At 37.1% G+C, this 16,937-nt stretch overlaps 1 protein-coding gene across 34 annotated transcripts in view; it reads right to left on the bottom strand.

Moving 5' to 3' along the window:
• Nucleotides 1-10,427, bottom strand: part of LOC144968174 (uncharacterized) — a 135,247-nt gene extending 124,820 nt beyond the window's left edge. For 23 of the 34 annotated variants that reach the window (XM_078906207.1, XM_078906209.1, XM_078906208.1 and 20 more), the window contains exon 1: nucleotides 10,100-10,214. In XM_078906207.1, the coding sequence (XP_078762333.1) occupies nucleotides 10,100-10,139 (40 nt within the window). In that variant the 5' untranslated portion in view covers nucleotides 10,140-10,214. Of the gene's footprint in view, nucleotides 1-10,099 lie in introns of all 34 variants that reach the window. The other 11 variants (XM_078906213.1, XM_078906216.1, XM_078906243.1 and 8 more) reach the window with 4 other exon arrangements.
• Nucleotides 10,428-16,937: the final 6,510 nt, after the last annotated feature.

The raw sequence follows: 16,937 nt of genomic DNA, 5'->3' as shown, positions 1-16,937 counted from the left end.
TTCTGCCCCTACTCTTGAAAAACATATTTAGAAATTTGGCCAGAAGAGCCGTCCTTCAAATATCGATCGATTTAAATGACCCTCGTCTTAGCAAAACTTTCAAACCTGGGACTTCGATATTTGAAGGACGAGTTTTCTGGCCAAATTTCTAAATATGTGTTTTTCCAGAGCACGACAGCTCCCTCAAGGACACAGCATGAAATCAAAACCCGAGACAGAATCGTGGGTATTTTTATTTTATTACTTATTTAAATAGACCAAAGCCGATGATAAAAAAATTCAAGTTTATTGAATTTTTATGACATAAATATTACTATTATAAGGCGCTTTCTACTCCAGGCGGAACGAGTCAAATTCCAAGTAACACATGAGGTGTGAGACGGCAGGACGTTGTAAACCAACGCTTATATTATTATTACTATTATTATCATTATTACTGTTGATTATTAATATAATATAATTAATAATGATACTATTAATATTAGTATGTTGAAATTCACGCATCATCAGGATCATCATCATTATCATCATTATTATTATTATTATTATTATTATTATTATTATTATTATTATTATTATTATTATTATTATTATTATTATTATTTCTATTTTACATACTCATGCTAAGAAGCCACAACGCTCAGAATTGTTTCACTCCTTGTCGGTTCGACACCCAATCAAAAGATTGAATGGGGCAGCAAACGGATTCCCTCTATATCACGACCCATGGTGACGGACAGAAAACGTGTGATCCGTGATTTAACATCAGGGATAAAATGGTCAATGGATCTAAATGAAAATTTTAAAATCGGATTTAAACTCCATTTGACCTTGGTTAGGGAAAGAGGGCGGGCGATATTGACAGTTTGTGACAACAGAACGTTTACACTACAAAAGCTTCAACTGAACTAGATCAATACTATTTATAGCCTCTAATCTCATGACCCTCGAGAAGTACAAGACAATCTTGGATGATTGAATTAGGAGATGTGTGTGTGTGTGTGTGTGCGCATGCGCGTGTGTGAGTGTGTCCTTGGTGTATGGTGAGCACGGATACTTTTAGACTCATTTGAAACTCGAATAACAAGTAATAAATAATAAATTCCCTTTATTCATCCAATAGGTGTCTTTAGGGTCTATTCCAAGAGAAGACTGGCCACTGAGCCACGCTGCCCCAGTCCGAACCAAATACCTGACCAAGATGAATTCATAATAGACAAAAAGCTTTAAAATTACCGAAAACTTGAATAGAAATAAAACAGTTAAACCAATAAAAACTTTCCTGCATGAATGAAGATAATTCACTATAATTTAGACAATATCAAAAATAAGCAGTAGTAGTAGTAGTAGTAGAAGTAGTAGTAGTAGTAGTAGTAGTAGTAGTAATAAAATAATAATAATAATAATAATAATAATAATAATAATAATAATAATAATAATAATAATAATAATAATAACAAATAATAATAATAGTAATAATAATGGTAATAATAAATCATCATAATGTGTGAATTTCAACATAGTATCATTATTAATTATATTATATTAATAATCCACATTTTACATAGCCTCCAGCTGGTACAAAAAACCAAATGATTCCTATCCAGATGTCAGGCCATTGACCTAAACTTCAATGTTTACATATAGTATGATATAAACACATATAGATATACATCACGTGGCTGATAATAAGCTCCAAATCGCCCATTAAAATACATTTATAGCTAATCCATTATAACGGAGACACCACCAAGCAGTCGACCATAATCACCCCAGTCCAGTGGATTTACCACCACCACCACTATCAACACACACACACACACACACACACACACACACACACACACACACGGAAATAGCACTACAATTCCAATAATAAATAAAGCCTTGCCTTGCCCTTACGACCACCAACCACAACACCACCACAAGTCACTCGATGCAACTCAAATCCTATTAAATGTGCTGGAAAATAAATACTGAGGTAGTCTGGCCAAAAGAAGAAAATAAATTTACAAAAATTTACAATTTTGGCCAGAAAACTCATCTTCGAATATCACTCGATTAAAATGACCCTCGACTTGTCAAAAACTCTCAAACCTGGGACTTACGCCGCGGAATCGAGTGAATTCCGAAGGACGAGATTTCTGGCCAAAATTTTGAAAACGATTTTAATTGTTTTTTTTTTTTTAAACCGTTTTTTAAGAATACTGAAGAGTAAGAGCCACAGTCAGCAGACGAGAAGATGAAGCTAACTCCGTTGAAACAAGACTTACACGAATCGTCAGTGTTCTTCTGAAAGCTCCTAAACAAATTTCGCTAATGAAAGGTATACACTATTGCCTGACCTTTAAACGGTTTATTTAAAGTTTCAACAACGAAGCCACTATGCTCTAACAGTGACACACACACACACACATACATACACACCATCTACACATAGTAAAGTAGGGACCCATCAATAAATAAACACAGATGGGTTACATTGTGGAGCAGGCCACCGTAGTAAGTACACACATCAATAGCAAGAAAAACAAATAAGTCGCAGGCTAGAGGAAAAGTTAAATAATCAAATACGTATTCCTTTAAAAATGAAGAATTTATTTTTTCTCTTTTTTTTTTTTATAAAGAAAAAAAAAAATAGTTTAAAAATAGCACATTTAATCCGACCACTAAGGCAAGAAAAATCTCCGATATATTATTCAGATTTCAAAATCTATACAAGACGAAAGAGAGAAAAATGAACATAAAACTTTTCTCAGGAAGAAAATTTAAGAAAAAACATAATGCCAAATACATACATACAATCTGGTACCCGGTTTGAGAGGGGTTTTTTTTTTGTTGCCAAAATGAGGGTCATTGAAATCGATGGATATTTGAAGGACGAATTTTCTGGCCAATTTTTTAAATACGTGTCATTCCAGAGTACGACAGTAAAATGGTTGAAATAAAGGTAAGAAACAATTAATCACACGGACATAACTTTAACACCACAACTATCTTGGCAAAAAAAAAAAAAAAAAAAAAAAAAAAAAATTTATGCTTTTAAGTTTTGCATGCAAAAAGAAATCGCACGTTGGACATCTCCTTGTCTAAATCTACAGGTTACACCAACTTGTGACTGTCTCTCTCTCTTTCCCTCTTCCCTCTCTCTCACCTTTACTCCATGACAAATTGATCAGCAGGTAAATACCTAATCGCTGCCATTCCATTATACATGATTGCATGCGTGTGTGTCATGCTGATAACACTGTACACATACTTGGATGTCTGCATTGCATTGCTAGCGGCATGTACAGTTAATGATAGCACAACTGCATACATGCAGTAGAAACAGCCAACCAAGCACAGCAAAATGCAAACCTATGGATTTGGAAGCTAAAAATTGATTTCATCGTAAGAAAAGAAGAAAAAAAAGTAAAAACAATGAAACTTGGGTTCATTCAAATTCTGGAGAATGAAAATAAAGTCTATAACTGACCAAAAGAAAACTTTGATCGCGAAGCAGCGAGATTGGGAATTTGTTGGAAATGTCAACGGTAGGAAGGAGTCCAAGAATCTTTCACATTGGATTGGCATCTCATATTATGGGGATGTCGATGTTTTATCTTGACATTCATAATACCGTTTTGAGAGGAGGGTCACGCATTACATATTATATAGAAAATTAAGGTCGTACAATAATATGATAGGGGTCCTGATAGCTTCACACGCAAAGGGACCGAGATCGATCCCGGGTGCAACCGAGATTTTTGTCTGAACCCCCAGTCCATCCAGCAGTGACTGGATAGCTGGTTCTGGCAGAAAGTACTTTGTAACCTGTAGATTTATACCAGTAGAGGTCCAAAGGGTAGCAAGCAATCGCTATTGTCCGTTTCACGTTATAGAAACCGGGATAAACTCCAGCTCCATGAGCCTCATGGCCCCTTAGGACTATTACTCCAATAACATGATAAGGCGGGGATTACAGTTAATGCCCTTTTACTTGTTTACATTTTAGTATAACATAAATATGGGACAACCCATCTCAAAAATGGTTTATGTCGGGGTCAACCGATTGCTAAAGATTCCATTTTCCTGTCTCACTAGCCTACTTATATAACTGGAACACACATTGGGAACAGAACGAATGTATGACGTGCCTATATTATTATTGTGTTCCCTCTCGTGCCAACTTTACACAAGTGGTTGGCGCTATCCAAAAAAAAAAATTAATTAATAATAATAAAAATAAATAAATCATGGTGGTGCCAAAAATATTGCCCTTTAGCGCTTCGGTTACAACATAATATAAATATTCAGTGGTATGTGTATATTATATCATGTAGATCGTACGAATAAAAATTAAATTTAAAATAAAAGTGAAAGAGGGGGGGGGGGGGGGGGGGGGGAGACGTAGTAGAGAGTCGGGAGGGCAGCTCGTGGGAGCAGAATAAAACAAGTATGCTGTATTGATTTACATCTACTTCCATGCATTAAAAAATTATCACTACGTTATGATAAATAAATAAATAAATGTGACCAGTTGTCTCAAAATGGTAATATATATAATACATATAATACATGTGTACTTCATGTTTCTAATCAAATCTTAAGCATGACTTATAAAATTAGAGTTATGTTTAATGCATCATTGAGAAGAGTTAGGCTTCCCACCACTCTTACCTGGCCTGTAACCTTCAAGAAAATGAAAATCCTTAACTCACCATTTTGATTGGACTGTAACTGAACATTTGCAGCGATGGGTCCATGGGACCTTTTTAAATACAAGCCATTGAAGATCGAACATTGACCTTAAACCCCAATTATATGTATTGTTAAAATACCAGTTTACCGCGGTGTGTCACATATGAGAAACATCCATAACACAGTATCAAGCCAGAGAGAATCATTAGTAGTAGAAAATATATATAATGTAACGGTAGCCAAAGGCGGAATGTGCTCAAAATCTATGAGTGATTTTCATCCCGTCATCTCCACTCCCATTGATTGGAATTGGAATTGAAGCATATTACCATGATGTGTTCATGGTCTGGAAAATTGAAAAGATTGGCTTGCAATTGTCTTTTCCTCCAAGCAATTTCATTCATTCCTCTCCTAATGGGATTGTAAAACGCATTGGAAAAGATGAGGGGGAGGTTGGTTGTTGGTTTTTTGTTTTTTTTTTTGTGCTTTTAAAAAATTGTTTTTGTTTGTTTTATTTGTTTTATGGATTTTTTTTGTTATGAGAAGGGGGGGGGGGGGGGGGGGGGAGGGATTTCGAGTAGCTTGCTTCGCTAGTTTTTATGGATATCATTGCTAAAAACAGGAACTGTTAAAGGAGAAATAATGAGAAACCATTGAGGTGCTATAAAATAAAAAACAAAACAAAAAGAAAAACAAATAAAGTAATTTCTTTTCAAATAGTAAATTCCTTTAAATCATCCTCAGGAGATATTTATTTGTTTGTCATATTTTGTAGGATTTTAATTGGGGGAGAGGGCGGGCGGGAATCCGTCACAGTGTTTCAATATCCCGCAGATGGGAGACAGAGAGATTGGGATTGAGAGAGAAGGAGAAAGAGGAGGGGCAAGAGAGAAAAGAAGAAAAGATAGAGATTAAGGAGGCAAAAATAGATCCTTTTGATGTTTGTTGCTTTAGGTCTCTTCCAACACAATTGAGGTTATATGAGAGACCGCTGAAACAAAAAAACAAGCAATCTAACAAAAATAGTACAAATGTAAATCAAAATCATAACCTAAAGATATCATAAGCTAAAGTATAAATAACAAGAACAAACAGGCAGAAGATTTACAGAAAAAAAATATCCCTGTCAAAAATACAATCACAAACCAAAGAAGCAGGATAGGCTAGTAAAAAGAGGAAGAAACGACATCACTATCGGATCGTACACCTATGCGAACATCATAGGTATATGATTCAAGGGTGATGCTCCATCCAACCACCCGCGATCCTTTTGAATAAGGATGAAAATATATAATAATAAAAACAAAACACAACAGTCATTAATAACAACAACCACAACAACAGCTGTATTACTACAATTACTAATCTGTTGTACTCTAAAAAAAAAAAAAAAAAAAAAAAAAAAAACACATTTAAAAAATTTAATCCAGAGAACTCATCCTTCAAATATCAATCAATTAAAATGCTCCGTCCTCATCTTGTCAAAAAGCTCTCAAACCTGGGACTTTATTGAAGACGTCCTTGAATACCCAGGGGTCAGTCAGATGTTTACACCAGACAAGGGTCATTTTATCCGACCAATAATTGAAAGATGCGTTTTCTGGCCAAAATTTTTTTAATACGTTTTTTTCAGAGTATTTAACAAGCAATGAGTCATAATACAGCATACAAGAGCCAAAAACAATCCAACTCAGCACAAAATGGTTGACTATCCATTAGTAAAGTCACTGTAGTAGTGGTGGTGGTGGTGGTGGTCACCATGGACCGCCTAGCTAACCTAAAATCAATAATTTATGAACAGCTTGCAAAATGATAATCCTCATACACAGCACACACAAAAAAAAAAAAAATAAATAAAAACGGTTGTCTCCAGTTAGAATAATAAATACATAGATTTATCCTCATTAAAAGCCGCTGGAGAAATAATCGAGCTGTCAAGCTTTACCATATCTAACTTTATTGATTGGCAAAACATTATATATTGATATGACTCTTTCTATATTTATAAATGTTATCAAGGACTCTTGGGGATTAATTGTGATGTTTGACTCTGGTTAATACTTTACCCTGTGAGGCTATGCAGTCCTTCGGGTTGGAAGGTCCTGGGTTCAAGCCTCGCTCAGTGCATAGTTGAGTCCTTGGAAAAGGCTCTTTACTCACATCTTTTTAACATTCCAACGGTTTTAGTAGCTGAACTGGGGTTACAGGTGTAACTTTCAAGTTTTTGTCAACAATAACCACACTGGAGAATGTTTGCATGTGTGTGTCTGTGTTAGGATTTGTGTATCTTGAAAGCTTCCCTGTTACTTGCTTGCAGCAGATAGCCTTCTGCTTTGAACAAAGATGTTGCGCATTATAATAATAATAATAATAATAATAATAATAATAATAATAATAATATAATATATAATCGTAATAATAATAATAATAATAATAATAATAATAATAATAATAATAATAATAATAATAATAATAATAATAATAATAATAATAATAATAATAATAAAAATAATAATAAGCGCCTTTCGTCGAAACCTCAAAGCGCTAGTCTATCAACTAATTTAATTTTTTTTGTATTTTATTTATGCACTTGAATTATGTACCCTTTTATTTTTTCTCAATCTGTCCAATTTGTTATTTTTTGAATGAATGTAGTCTTTTTCACTTCTTGGAGTTGGCATTATAAATCTAATCATAAATGAATTAAAGTCATCTACTTCAGTAAAATAACTGAGAGCAAGAGTAGGGTCTACATAACTTTGCAGCATATACAGCAGTATAAAGCATATCAGACAATTTTTCTTTTCTCTGTTTTACAAAATTCCAAACTCATTAACAGGCACAATCTTTTACATTAATGATAATGTAATAGAAATAAGAGCTGCCAACTTCAAGAAGTGAATATGTCTACATTCAGCAAAAAAAAAAAAAACAACAAAAAACAAAAAGGAAAGATTGAATAAAAGATAAATTTTTTTTTAAAGGGTACTTAATTCAAGCGCATAAATAAAATACACCAAAAAGAAAAAAAGACGATAAAAATGAAATTAGTCGATAAACTAACTGAAAAAGGATCCATTCTAGAACTACAACCACAGCATAACATAAATAAAGACTGAATATAAAGTGGAGAATAACATTGTGATGAAGAGAATAAAAAGATTGTGGAGATATTATCGGACAATTTACTATCACAAGTCTGTAATAGACATAAATGGCATGTTTACTTTCTGTCTGTTAATTATTTGTTATCAGATAAATACAAAAACAAAACAAACAAAAACAACTTGCAATAAAAATAGAGATTCGCTGACTGAAAATAGACCTAAGACGGGAAGTTTCAAATTTGCAACAACAAAAGCAACTTATAGAGAGAGGTATATACAACAATAAACAAAACCACACATAAGTCATAAACTGGACAGTCAACTACTCTACATATAATCAATTTAGGAAAAAAGAGCTTCTCTGAAATAGAAACAAAGCTAGCTGAAAGAAAAATGGTTTGCCAAGTGACAGTTTGCCAATGTGACGACACTAGCAATGCTTGGCTACACTTTTTACAACGTCATGTTGAATGAAATTCAATGCCATTTTAAAGTAAAATAAATAAAATTCCCTTTATTCATCCCCAAGGGGAAATTATGTCTTTCGCTTCTATTCCAAGGGAAGACTAAATAAGCCAGATGTCAGCCGCAATGCAGCGCCGTAAATGGCTAGGGTGAGGTCACATGCTCAAGGCCACAGAGCGCAATAGATAGAAGTCTAACTTCAGGCACGAAGCAAAGATCATATGGATGAACTACGCTGCCCCCTTTTAGAGTTAGAGTGTAATCGTTTTTCAGTCTGAAACATCCGTAACGTGACAAAATAAAAGAGATGTGACAAGATAGATAAAACCAAGATGGCAGTGTCATGGCTCAGAGGTATGGACTTTGCTTTGTTAACCTTTGTCACCTCATCCTAGCTCACTTTGCAGCACTGCACTGCGACTGACACCGTCCTTAATCCAGTCTTCATTTGTGGATTCATCTCAAAGGGGAACTTTGCTTTTAGGGTCAATTCCAAAGAGGAAGACTGGAATAACCCAGACATCAGCCATATCTGTGTGACCTAACGGCTAACCTTAACGATAAATTTCCCCTTGGGAATTAATATAAATAAAAGGAATCTTATTTAAATAAAAAGTTGTCACAAGTATCATAATAACAATTGAGAGAATGGATACATAATATATGATGAATGACTTTTTCAATAAATCAATTAGAACCATTAATTTGATTTTAAAATCAAACACCAACCTCAATGTTTGTTGATGCTGAAAATTGAGAAGAGAGGCCCAATACAGTATGATACCCCCAAAAAGGAGGAATTGGGAATGTGGAGGGTTTATTTAATTTAAGAGACTGGAGAAGTTGGAGAGATTGGTATACATCTCAGGAAAAAGTCAACAAAGAATAGTAATTAAAAATAATGCAATTCAGTGATTTGATTTTAGAAAGAAATATAATACTAATATATATATAATAATAATAATAATAATAATAAATAACATTTGAATAAATATTGTTTTATCATTTTGTTGTATCATAAATGATAACAATTTCCAATGAACTTTAAACAAAACATCACCATTATTGCCATTATAGATAAAGACTGACGGGACGATCGGTCAAAATAAATATTGGATAAATTCTAGATATTTAGAACAGAAAAAAGATGAGTTTATTGCTATAAATTTTACATCAATATTTCGAGCAAGACGTATCATCCAATCTCAAACTCTAGCCCTAACAAACTGAGCTGACTAAGTCTAAGCCCCGAGACATGAAATTTTCTAGATATTTCTTTGACTTTCCTGCTGTAATTTTCAGAAATATGGTTATATCACAACAGATATAAGACGTAGCTTAATATGGGACTCATTCGGCTACAGAGTTAACATGAAACATACTGATCTGATTATAACTTTTGAGTTCGTTTAGTTCAGCTCTGCTTTGACTTTGGCCAAAAGTTAGGCCAGCAGACGAGAAACGGAAAAATACTTTCATTTCCTGCATTCCATTTCCAGTCGGTAAAACCAAGAAAAAAAAACTTTAATAAATTTCAGTTGGAATTAAAAAGTCAACTGAAATAAAATACTTCTTCAACGGCTAATAATGATTTTGAAAATAAACGATCCACTTGTCACCTGACCACGAAATAGATTCCAGAAAGGAAGACGAAATAAAAACAAGAAAACGAGTTGATCGAGGTGTTCAACATCGCAGTTTTGACCAGGTGCCTCGTAAAACAAGTATTAAATTGAAGACTACTCATTAAAAACAAAGTCTCTTGAATAGACAACTGAATGTCAACGAAAATCAAATAAATAATCCGTCATGACAACGAGAATTTACAAACAAACGTTACTTACCTTGGTTTTCTAGTCCATCATTGAGAGAGGTATCCGCCATTTTCTAATGGCATGACGTCATCTAACACAATCCAAGTGAGGAAGTGCTCGCCTTTCGGGAAGTGATGAAAGGCACGACTATTGTTTTAGGTCGCCGGTGCTATTTGTTAATTTAATAAATAAATAAACGAATAAATGAATGAATAAATAAATAAATCTGCTTGAATTCACAATATGATATCAACCCTGTAATAAAACTACTGAAATATCAAGAAATGGACCAATATTAGTAACAATGTACTCACAACCGTCACGCCTCCCAACTGCTCACTGACACCTTACGTGCCTTAGAAAATTGCAATTAAAATCCAACAGGTGTTCCAATCATTAGGCGAAATGCCTTTTTAAAAAATATGTAAGCCGAATATTGTATTATGAATGAATAGCTACACAGGAGAGACCATGGATAAGGAGCCCTATTTGTAGATTACAATTTAATTAATTTCAAACTGCCCCGAGGCGAATTCTATCAAAATTGATGGACTCAATTAACACAATAGGGTTTGTTATAAAATTAGCAATTGTGCGCAGATATGTGGTCTAGTGGTATAAGAATCGCTTTCGGATCGGAAGGTCCTGAGTTCGAGCCTCGCTCAGCTTATAGTTGAGTCCTTTAAAAAAGCTCTTTATTCACATTCCCTCACCGTACTCAGGTGTAAAATGAGTACTGGGCCGTTAACAGCGTTGTCTCTGTCCGAAAAAAATTGTAATACAATCTTACGGGCGTCATGTCCCGTCCTAAGTATTACGTGTTGCTGCTGGCCAGGGAGTCCTTGTGAAGCGCTTTGAGCACGTTTTGTAATATGCAATATGGTCCTCTTGATATTATATTTTACTGAAACGCACGTTAACTGATTTACATTCCTGAAAGAGGTTTATTTGTTTTTTCACCTAGATAAATTTCCAATGAAAACAAACAAAACAAAACTAAAAAAAAAACTACTTATGGATTAATAAAATGTGTTCAAAGTTCTTTACAGAAAATCCCAAGCGATCAGCAACACTTAAAATGTAAGACGAGAAAGGACGGTCGTCAGGCGCCCTTACCACCCCCCCCCCCTCCCCTTTAATTTTGTTTTTTACAGTCACAACGCCATTGCCGACAGGTACTCATTTTCCACCTGAGTATTGTAGCAAAATGATAGTCAATGTCCTTTTCTAAGAACTCACCTTCGCACCGACCTCAGCGGGACTCAAACCTTCGACCAACAGGTCAGATGGGTGCGGTGAAATAATGAATGAAGTGCTTTTTAACCCTGAGGTCGCATCCGCATTGGTCAATATTAGAATTATCATATAACAGCTTTTGCAGCATGTTTATGTCATCGGCATGGCTACGCGAGAGGTCAAAGTCAAAGTCTGGGAAAAAGAAAATGTAAACAAACACACAAAATGTGCAATTAGAAGGTTTAGAAATTATTTTTTATCACACTCTAAAACTACACTAAAAGTACAACAAGAAAGGGGGGGGGGGGTCAGTGAAAGAAAAGACACCCCCTCCACCCCCCCCCCCCCCCCCCGTCAATTTTTTTTTCAGAACTTTTGCGCACTTCCTCCTCCTCCCGCGCCCCCCCCCCCCCCTAACCTCGGCCACGAAGCTTATTTGCAACCACATCCTCTCTTCTATTAATTTTTAGCTCACGCAATGTGCCGATGAACATTTTTTGATTAATTTTTTAAATAGACAACCAAAAAGGGTAGAAGTGCTATCGAAATAAAATAGCAGTGTAGGTACGTCGCCGTTAGTAGAATCGTCACCAAATTAGAAAATGCCTAAAGTGCGCACAACTCTAGGGATTGGTCAAATTGCGCCTCCTCCTCCTCCCCCCCCCCTCCCTTCTTTGGTCAAATTTAATTTCGTATCCCACTCCCCCTTCCCACCCCTCCCCCTCCCCCCCAACCCCATCAACATTTCTATTGGAGTTTAGCCAAAATACACCCCACCCCCTTTTTTAAAACTTCTATTACTACCCCCTCCCCCCTGCCCCCCTTCCCTTTCCATTTGGTACACTAGATTAGTTTATCCATATTATGTCCAATCTGGAGCCCACTGAGATCTGAACAACGTGCACTTCTGTGCAGGTCTGATAACCCAATTCCTTATGGGCTCATTGTTTTAATGGAAATCTAAAAGATGACGCAAAATATTGTCCATTACATCAATGTTAAACTCGGGCCATAAGTGGGTTCGGATATCAGACCTGCTTATATGGATGCGTCGGATCTGAACAACACACACATTAATTAATTTTGAAGATTTAGAAATGAGAAAAGACATTGATTCTTGTAACACTGTGTCCATATTATGTCAAATCTGGAGTCCATTGGGATCTGGCACATTCCTTGGGCACATCAATCAAGATGTATTTTCTTTTCTTTCTTTATTTTTATTTTTTTAACATGCTTTATATAGCCGTATTCTGAAGAAAATAAAACCGAAACAAAAACAAACAAATAAACAAAAAATAAACAACAAACAAAAACAAAAAAAACAACAGGTATTATTATTTATTTTTATTATTATAACTCAACGTTGCGCAGACTCGAAAGCAAGGACTCATTCCGTCAGACAATCATATTGTTATACCATGAGATCACAACGCTGAACATACATACTTTACCTATGCGACCGGTCTGGTGCAACTTAAAGTCTAGCATATTTATCAAGATGTGATCTTCTAAAAAAAAGTCGGTGTGTGAATTTTTAAAATTGTTAATTTATGTTTTTCCCTCACGTGGGTTTTTAAAAAAATGTAAAAAAGTTGAGATTTATATAGCGCAATATCCACTAAATGTGCTCAAAGCGCTTTACAAGTGGTCCCTGGTCAACTACAGCATTTAACCTGTAGGACGGCACATGACGCCTGTTAGGCGATATTACAATTTTTTCGGACAAAGACAACGTTGTCAACGGCCAGGTACTCATTTTACACCTGAGTACGGTGACAGAATGTGAGTAAAGAGCCTTTTCCAAGGACTCAACAATGCGCCGAGCACGAGGCTCGAACTCATGACCTTCCGATCCGAAAGCGAGTGTCATACCACTAGACCACATAGCCGCACAGTTTCTGATCCAAAGAGCCAGTCCAGGACTCTTGCACGTATAAACGGAAGGGGACTAACCCTTGTATTTTTTAATTTAAACTTAGTTTTTATGGATTATTTTTCTTGTTTCACAGTGTCGCGAGGAACCACGCAAGGATCCTTTGAATTAGTGCCGCGCTGAAGACCGGTCTGGACCGCGGTCCGACGGTCTTTTAGCTGTGAACCAAAGACCGGTCCCAGAGGGGAAGACCGGCGGCGGTCCTCACTTCTTATCACCTTTCAACTAGTGCGGGGCGGTCCTTGCAAGGACCACGGTCCTACGGTCTCGCGCCATAGCCTACTACTTCCCCAGCGATTCGTTGCTTCGGTTGCCTATCTTCCACCAATCACCACCCATCCCACTTAATTAATCGCACCCACCCCCCTTTGCCATACACTAAACGACACAGACGACCATACAGGCAGACGACCACCAACCTCCACTCCGCAAACCGCCCTTTCGTGTGTGAGATGGGGGGAACAGGAGGCGCACGCCTTGGACGATTCCATTATACGGGGTAAATTTCAAAATTTACTACACCATAATGATCGCAATGACAATGATCTATGGTGAAGGCATGACCCCTCTTCTCTAATGGGTTATTGTTTGAAATGTATGTGACTACAAAAGATGTGTGTGTTTGTGTGTGTGTGTGTGTGTGTGTGTGTGTGTGTGTCGAACCTAGCAAGTAGCAAATCCGATTTTTTGTTTTCTTTTGTCCATCTCTTGTCACCACTCCTTTCTATCGCAGTGTTGTCATTTAAAATAATACAATAATATTAAAATTTCGTTTGGTGTTTTTACTAATCAAATAATATGAGTTTAAATTAGTTTCTTCCTTCCAAAAAAACCCAGTTATAACGTCTGAATTTTAAAAAAGTCCAATAGAATATTTGGGGACCCCGATAGCTCAGTTGATAGAGCACTCTCTATATACGCAAAGGGCCAGAGATCGATCCGGGTGCAGTCGATTTTTTTCTGAATCCCTGTCTACTCAGCAATGAATGGGTAGCTGAGTTTGTTAGATCTGGCGAAAAGTCACCATCGACCCCTCTTATCACCTCATCCACCCCCTCTTATTATAACTTCACGTCTCTCTCTTACTCTTCAATGCTCGCTGCCCTCTAATGTGTGTGTGTGGGGGGGGGGGGGGGGGGGGGGGGGGGGGGGGGGAGGAGTTGCGTGTGTGTATCAACGCCACGAACAACTCGATCAACGCCTTGGGCGATGCCATTATCTCCGTTAATGGGGATAAATTTCAAATTTTATTAAATTATCGAAGTAACAATGAAGTACGGTGAGCAAATAAAGAAGGCATCACCCCTCTTCTCTAATTAGGTTACAATTTGAAATGAGTGTGACTACCCCGTGTGTTTTACTCCTGTAGGCCACGGTTTTCATCGTGTAGCGGTCTTTAACGGTTGAAGAATGAACGATCCCACGCTCTCAAAGGTCAAACCGGTTCGAATTTCCAACAGTCTCTCAGGAATGTTCAATGTCGAAAAGGACCGGTCCTAGGACCGGTCCTTGCGGTCTTCATATCCCAAGGACCGTAGGACCGTGGTCCTTAAGCTTGCCAAGGACCGCCCCGCACTACTTTATATCCTTTTGTCTTTGTGCAATCTTTGATGTAGTACTTGGCCACGGACAATCTCTGCTTTGGCCTGCCTTTATATCCTTTTGTCTTTGTGCAATCTTTTGATGTAGTACTTGGCCACGGACCAATGTGTCCCTGGTTGAGTCCTTGGAAAAGGATCTTCCCCCCCCCACCTCTCTCTCTCTCTCCCTCTCTCTCTCTCTCTCTCTCTCTCTCTCTCTCTCTCTCTCTCTCTCTCTCAATCTCTTTCGAATAAAAAAAAAAAAGTTAACACGTGTCTCATTTCACAAGTGGATTGTTGTTGTCGGCTTGGCAACCCTTTTAAAGTGTTTTGAGGACATAGTTTATCGGATAAGTATTTTAGCTTCTTGTGTCTATTGTGGGATGGGGGGGGGGGGGGGGGGGTGTCAAGAATTCGAAGTTATTAGTCTTGCATTGCCAAAGGAGACATCGCTGGGGGTCTTACAAGGCCAGAAAATTCACAGTATGTTTGTTTCTTAGACTATCTAGTTATGTGGTACGCAGATGATTTATCAGCATCTGTTACAAAGTAATAAATAAAACAAGTCTAATTTCGGTGAAAATCAAGCGACTGATATCTACTGTTATGAATAGTATTATATCAGTACCCATAATCCTCGATCTTTATATCCATATATTGAATTTACCGTTGGGTTAAAACACAAATAATTTTCACTCGTATTGCTCTATTTTTCATTCGATAATTGAAAACATTTTCTCTATTCTTCAGAGATGATTTTTCATTCCGAATAGTGCATTCTTCTTTTTAAATAGGCTACATGAAACACATTCACACTTGACTCAATGCCGACCACCTAGCTTTGAGAGCTTCTCTGATTTGTTGAATGAGATCTTTCCATTGATGACGGAAGGTCTGCTGCGATGGATCTCAGGCAGCGACTTCTTTGTAGTTCTTTTAGTAGACGATGACCTCAGGTATCCTAATTCCTTTTCCCATCTTAGTTCTTGTGTCCACGAAGCAAGTCGAATGGATATAGAGAGAGGGGCGATAACCATTAAGTATCAACTCTTGTCCGCCCGGCCTTCATGGGTTGTCTTCTATTCCTTAATATCAACATAAGTACCTCATCCACAGACTTTTATGAATTAATGTTCACCCAATATCGTAGCTTGCTCAATGTTTCAATCGTCTCTGTGTTATATGTTTGTATTGAGAATAAAGCTCATAAGATTAAGTGCTAACTCGCAAATAAACTTCGGGTCGTGGAAAGCTCATACGGGCGGAGTTGTCGTAACAGTAAGGTCGCGGGTTCGTGCCCCAATCGCCGCCGCGAAGTTTTATTCTCTGTTGTCCTCTGGCACTTGCCTATTCACTTCATTTCTTGTTATCATCAACAAACTTTCGTGGTGTTTGTGATTGTGCGTTGACCTAATGACCTCAAGAAATAATTGATGAAACCACTTTTGTTTTTGTTTTTTTTGAGTGGTGGATGGTGTCGATTGTAGAGCGTCCATCCCTTCTGGCACTTCTACTCACTTCATTTCTTATTATCAACATAAGTGCCTGCTCCACTCACTAATCCATGAAAGGAATATATGGATAGATGGCTGTTTGGTTCTGGTTACTCTTCTTGTGCGGCTATGTGGTCTTGTGGTATGGCGTTCGGATCGGAAGGTCCTGGGTTCGAGCCTCGCTCGGCGCATAGTTGAGTCCATGGTAAAGGCTCTTTACTCAAATTCACTCACCGTACTCATGTGTAAAATGAGTACCTGACCATTAACAGCGTTGTCTCTGTCCGAAAAAATTGTAATATCTCCTAACAGGCATCATGTCAAATGTTAAGTGTTGCTGTTGGCCAGGGCCCCCTTGTAAAGGGCTTTGAGCACGTTTAGTGGATATTGCGGTATATAAAAGCTCAAGTTTTTTTTTACCTCCCCACCTACTACTACCACCTACACTAATATGTACTACTTCTACTACAACTACTACTACTACCATTTCTACTACTACTTCTACTACGACTATTGTTTGTGCAATTCCGTGACGACCTGTTTGAAATCATAGCCCAAGATGAAGACATGAGTTAACAAGACAATTCCTTACAAAACAAATCACCATCACCGACGTCTTCAAA

Source organism: Berghia stephanieae, chromosome 3 (assembly GCF_034508935.2).
Source record: "Berghia stephanieae isolate SIO BIC M18660-M18661 chromosome 3, UCSD_Bste_1.3, whole genome shotgun sequence".
In the NCBI taxonomy this organism is placed as follows: Eukaryota; Metazoa; Mollusca; class Gastropoda; order Nudibranchia; family Aeolidiidae; genus Berghia; species Berghia stephanieae.
This window is presented reverse-complemented; position numbering and strand designations above follow the sequence as displayed.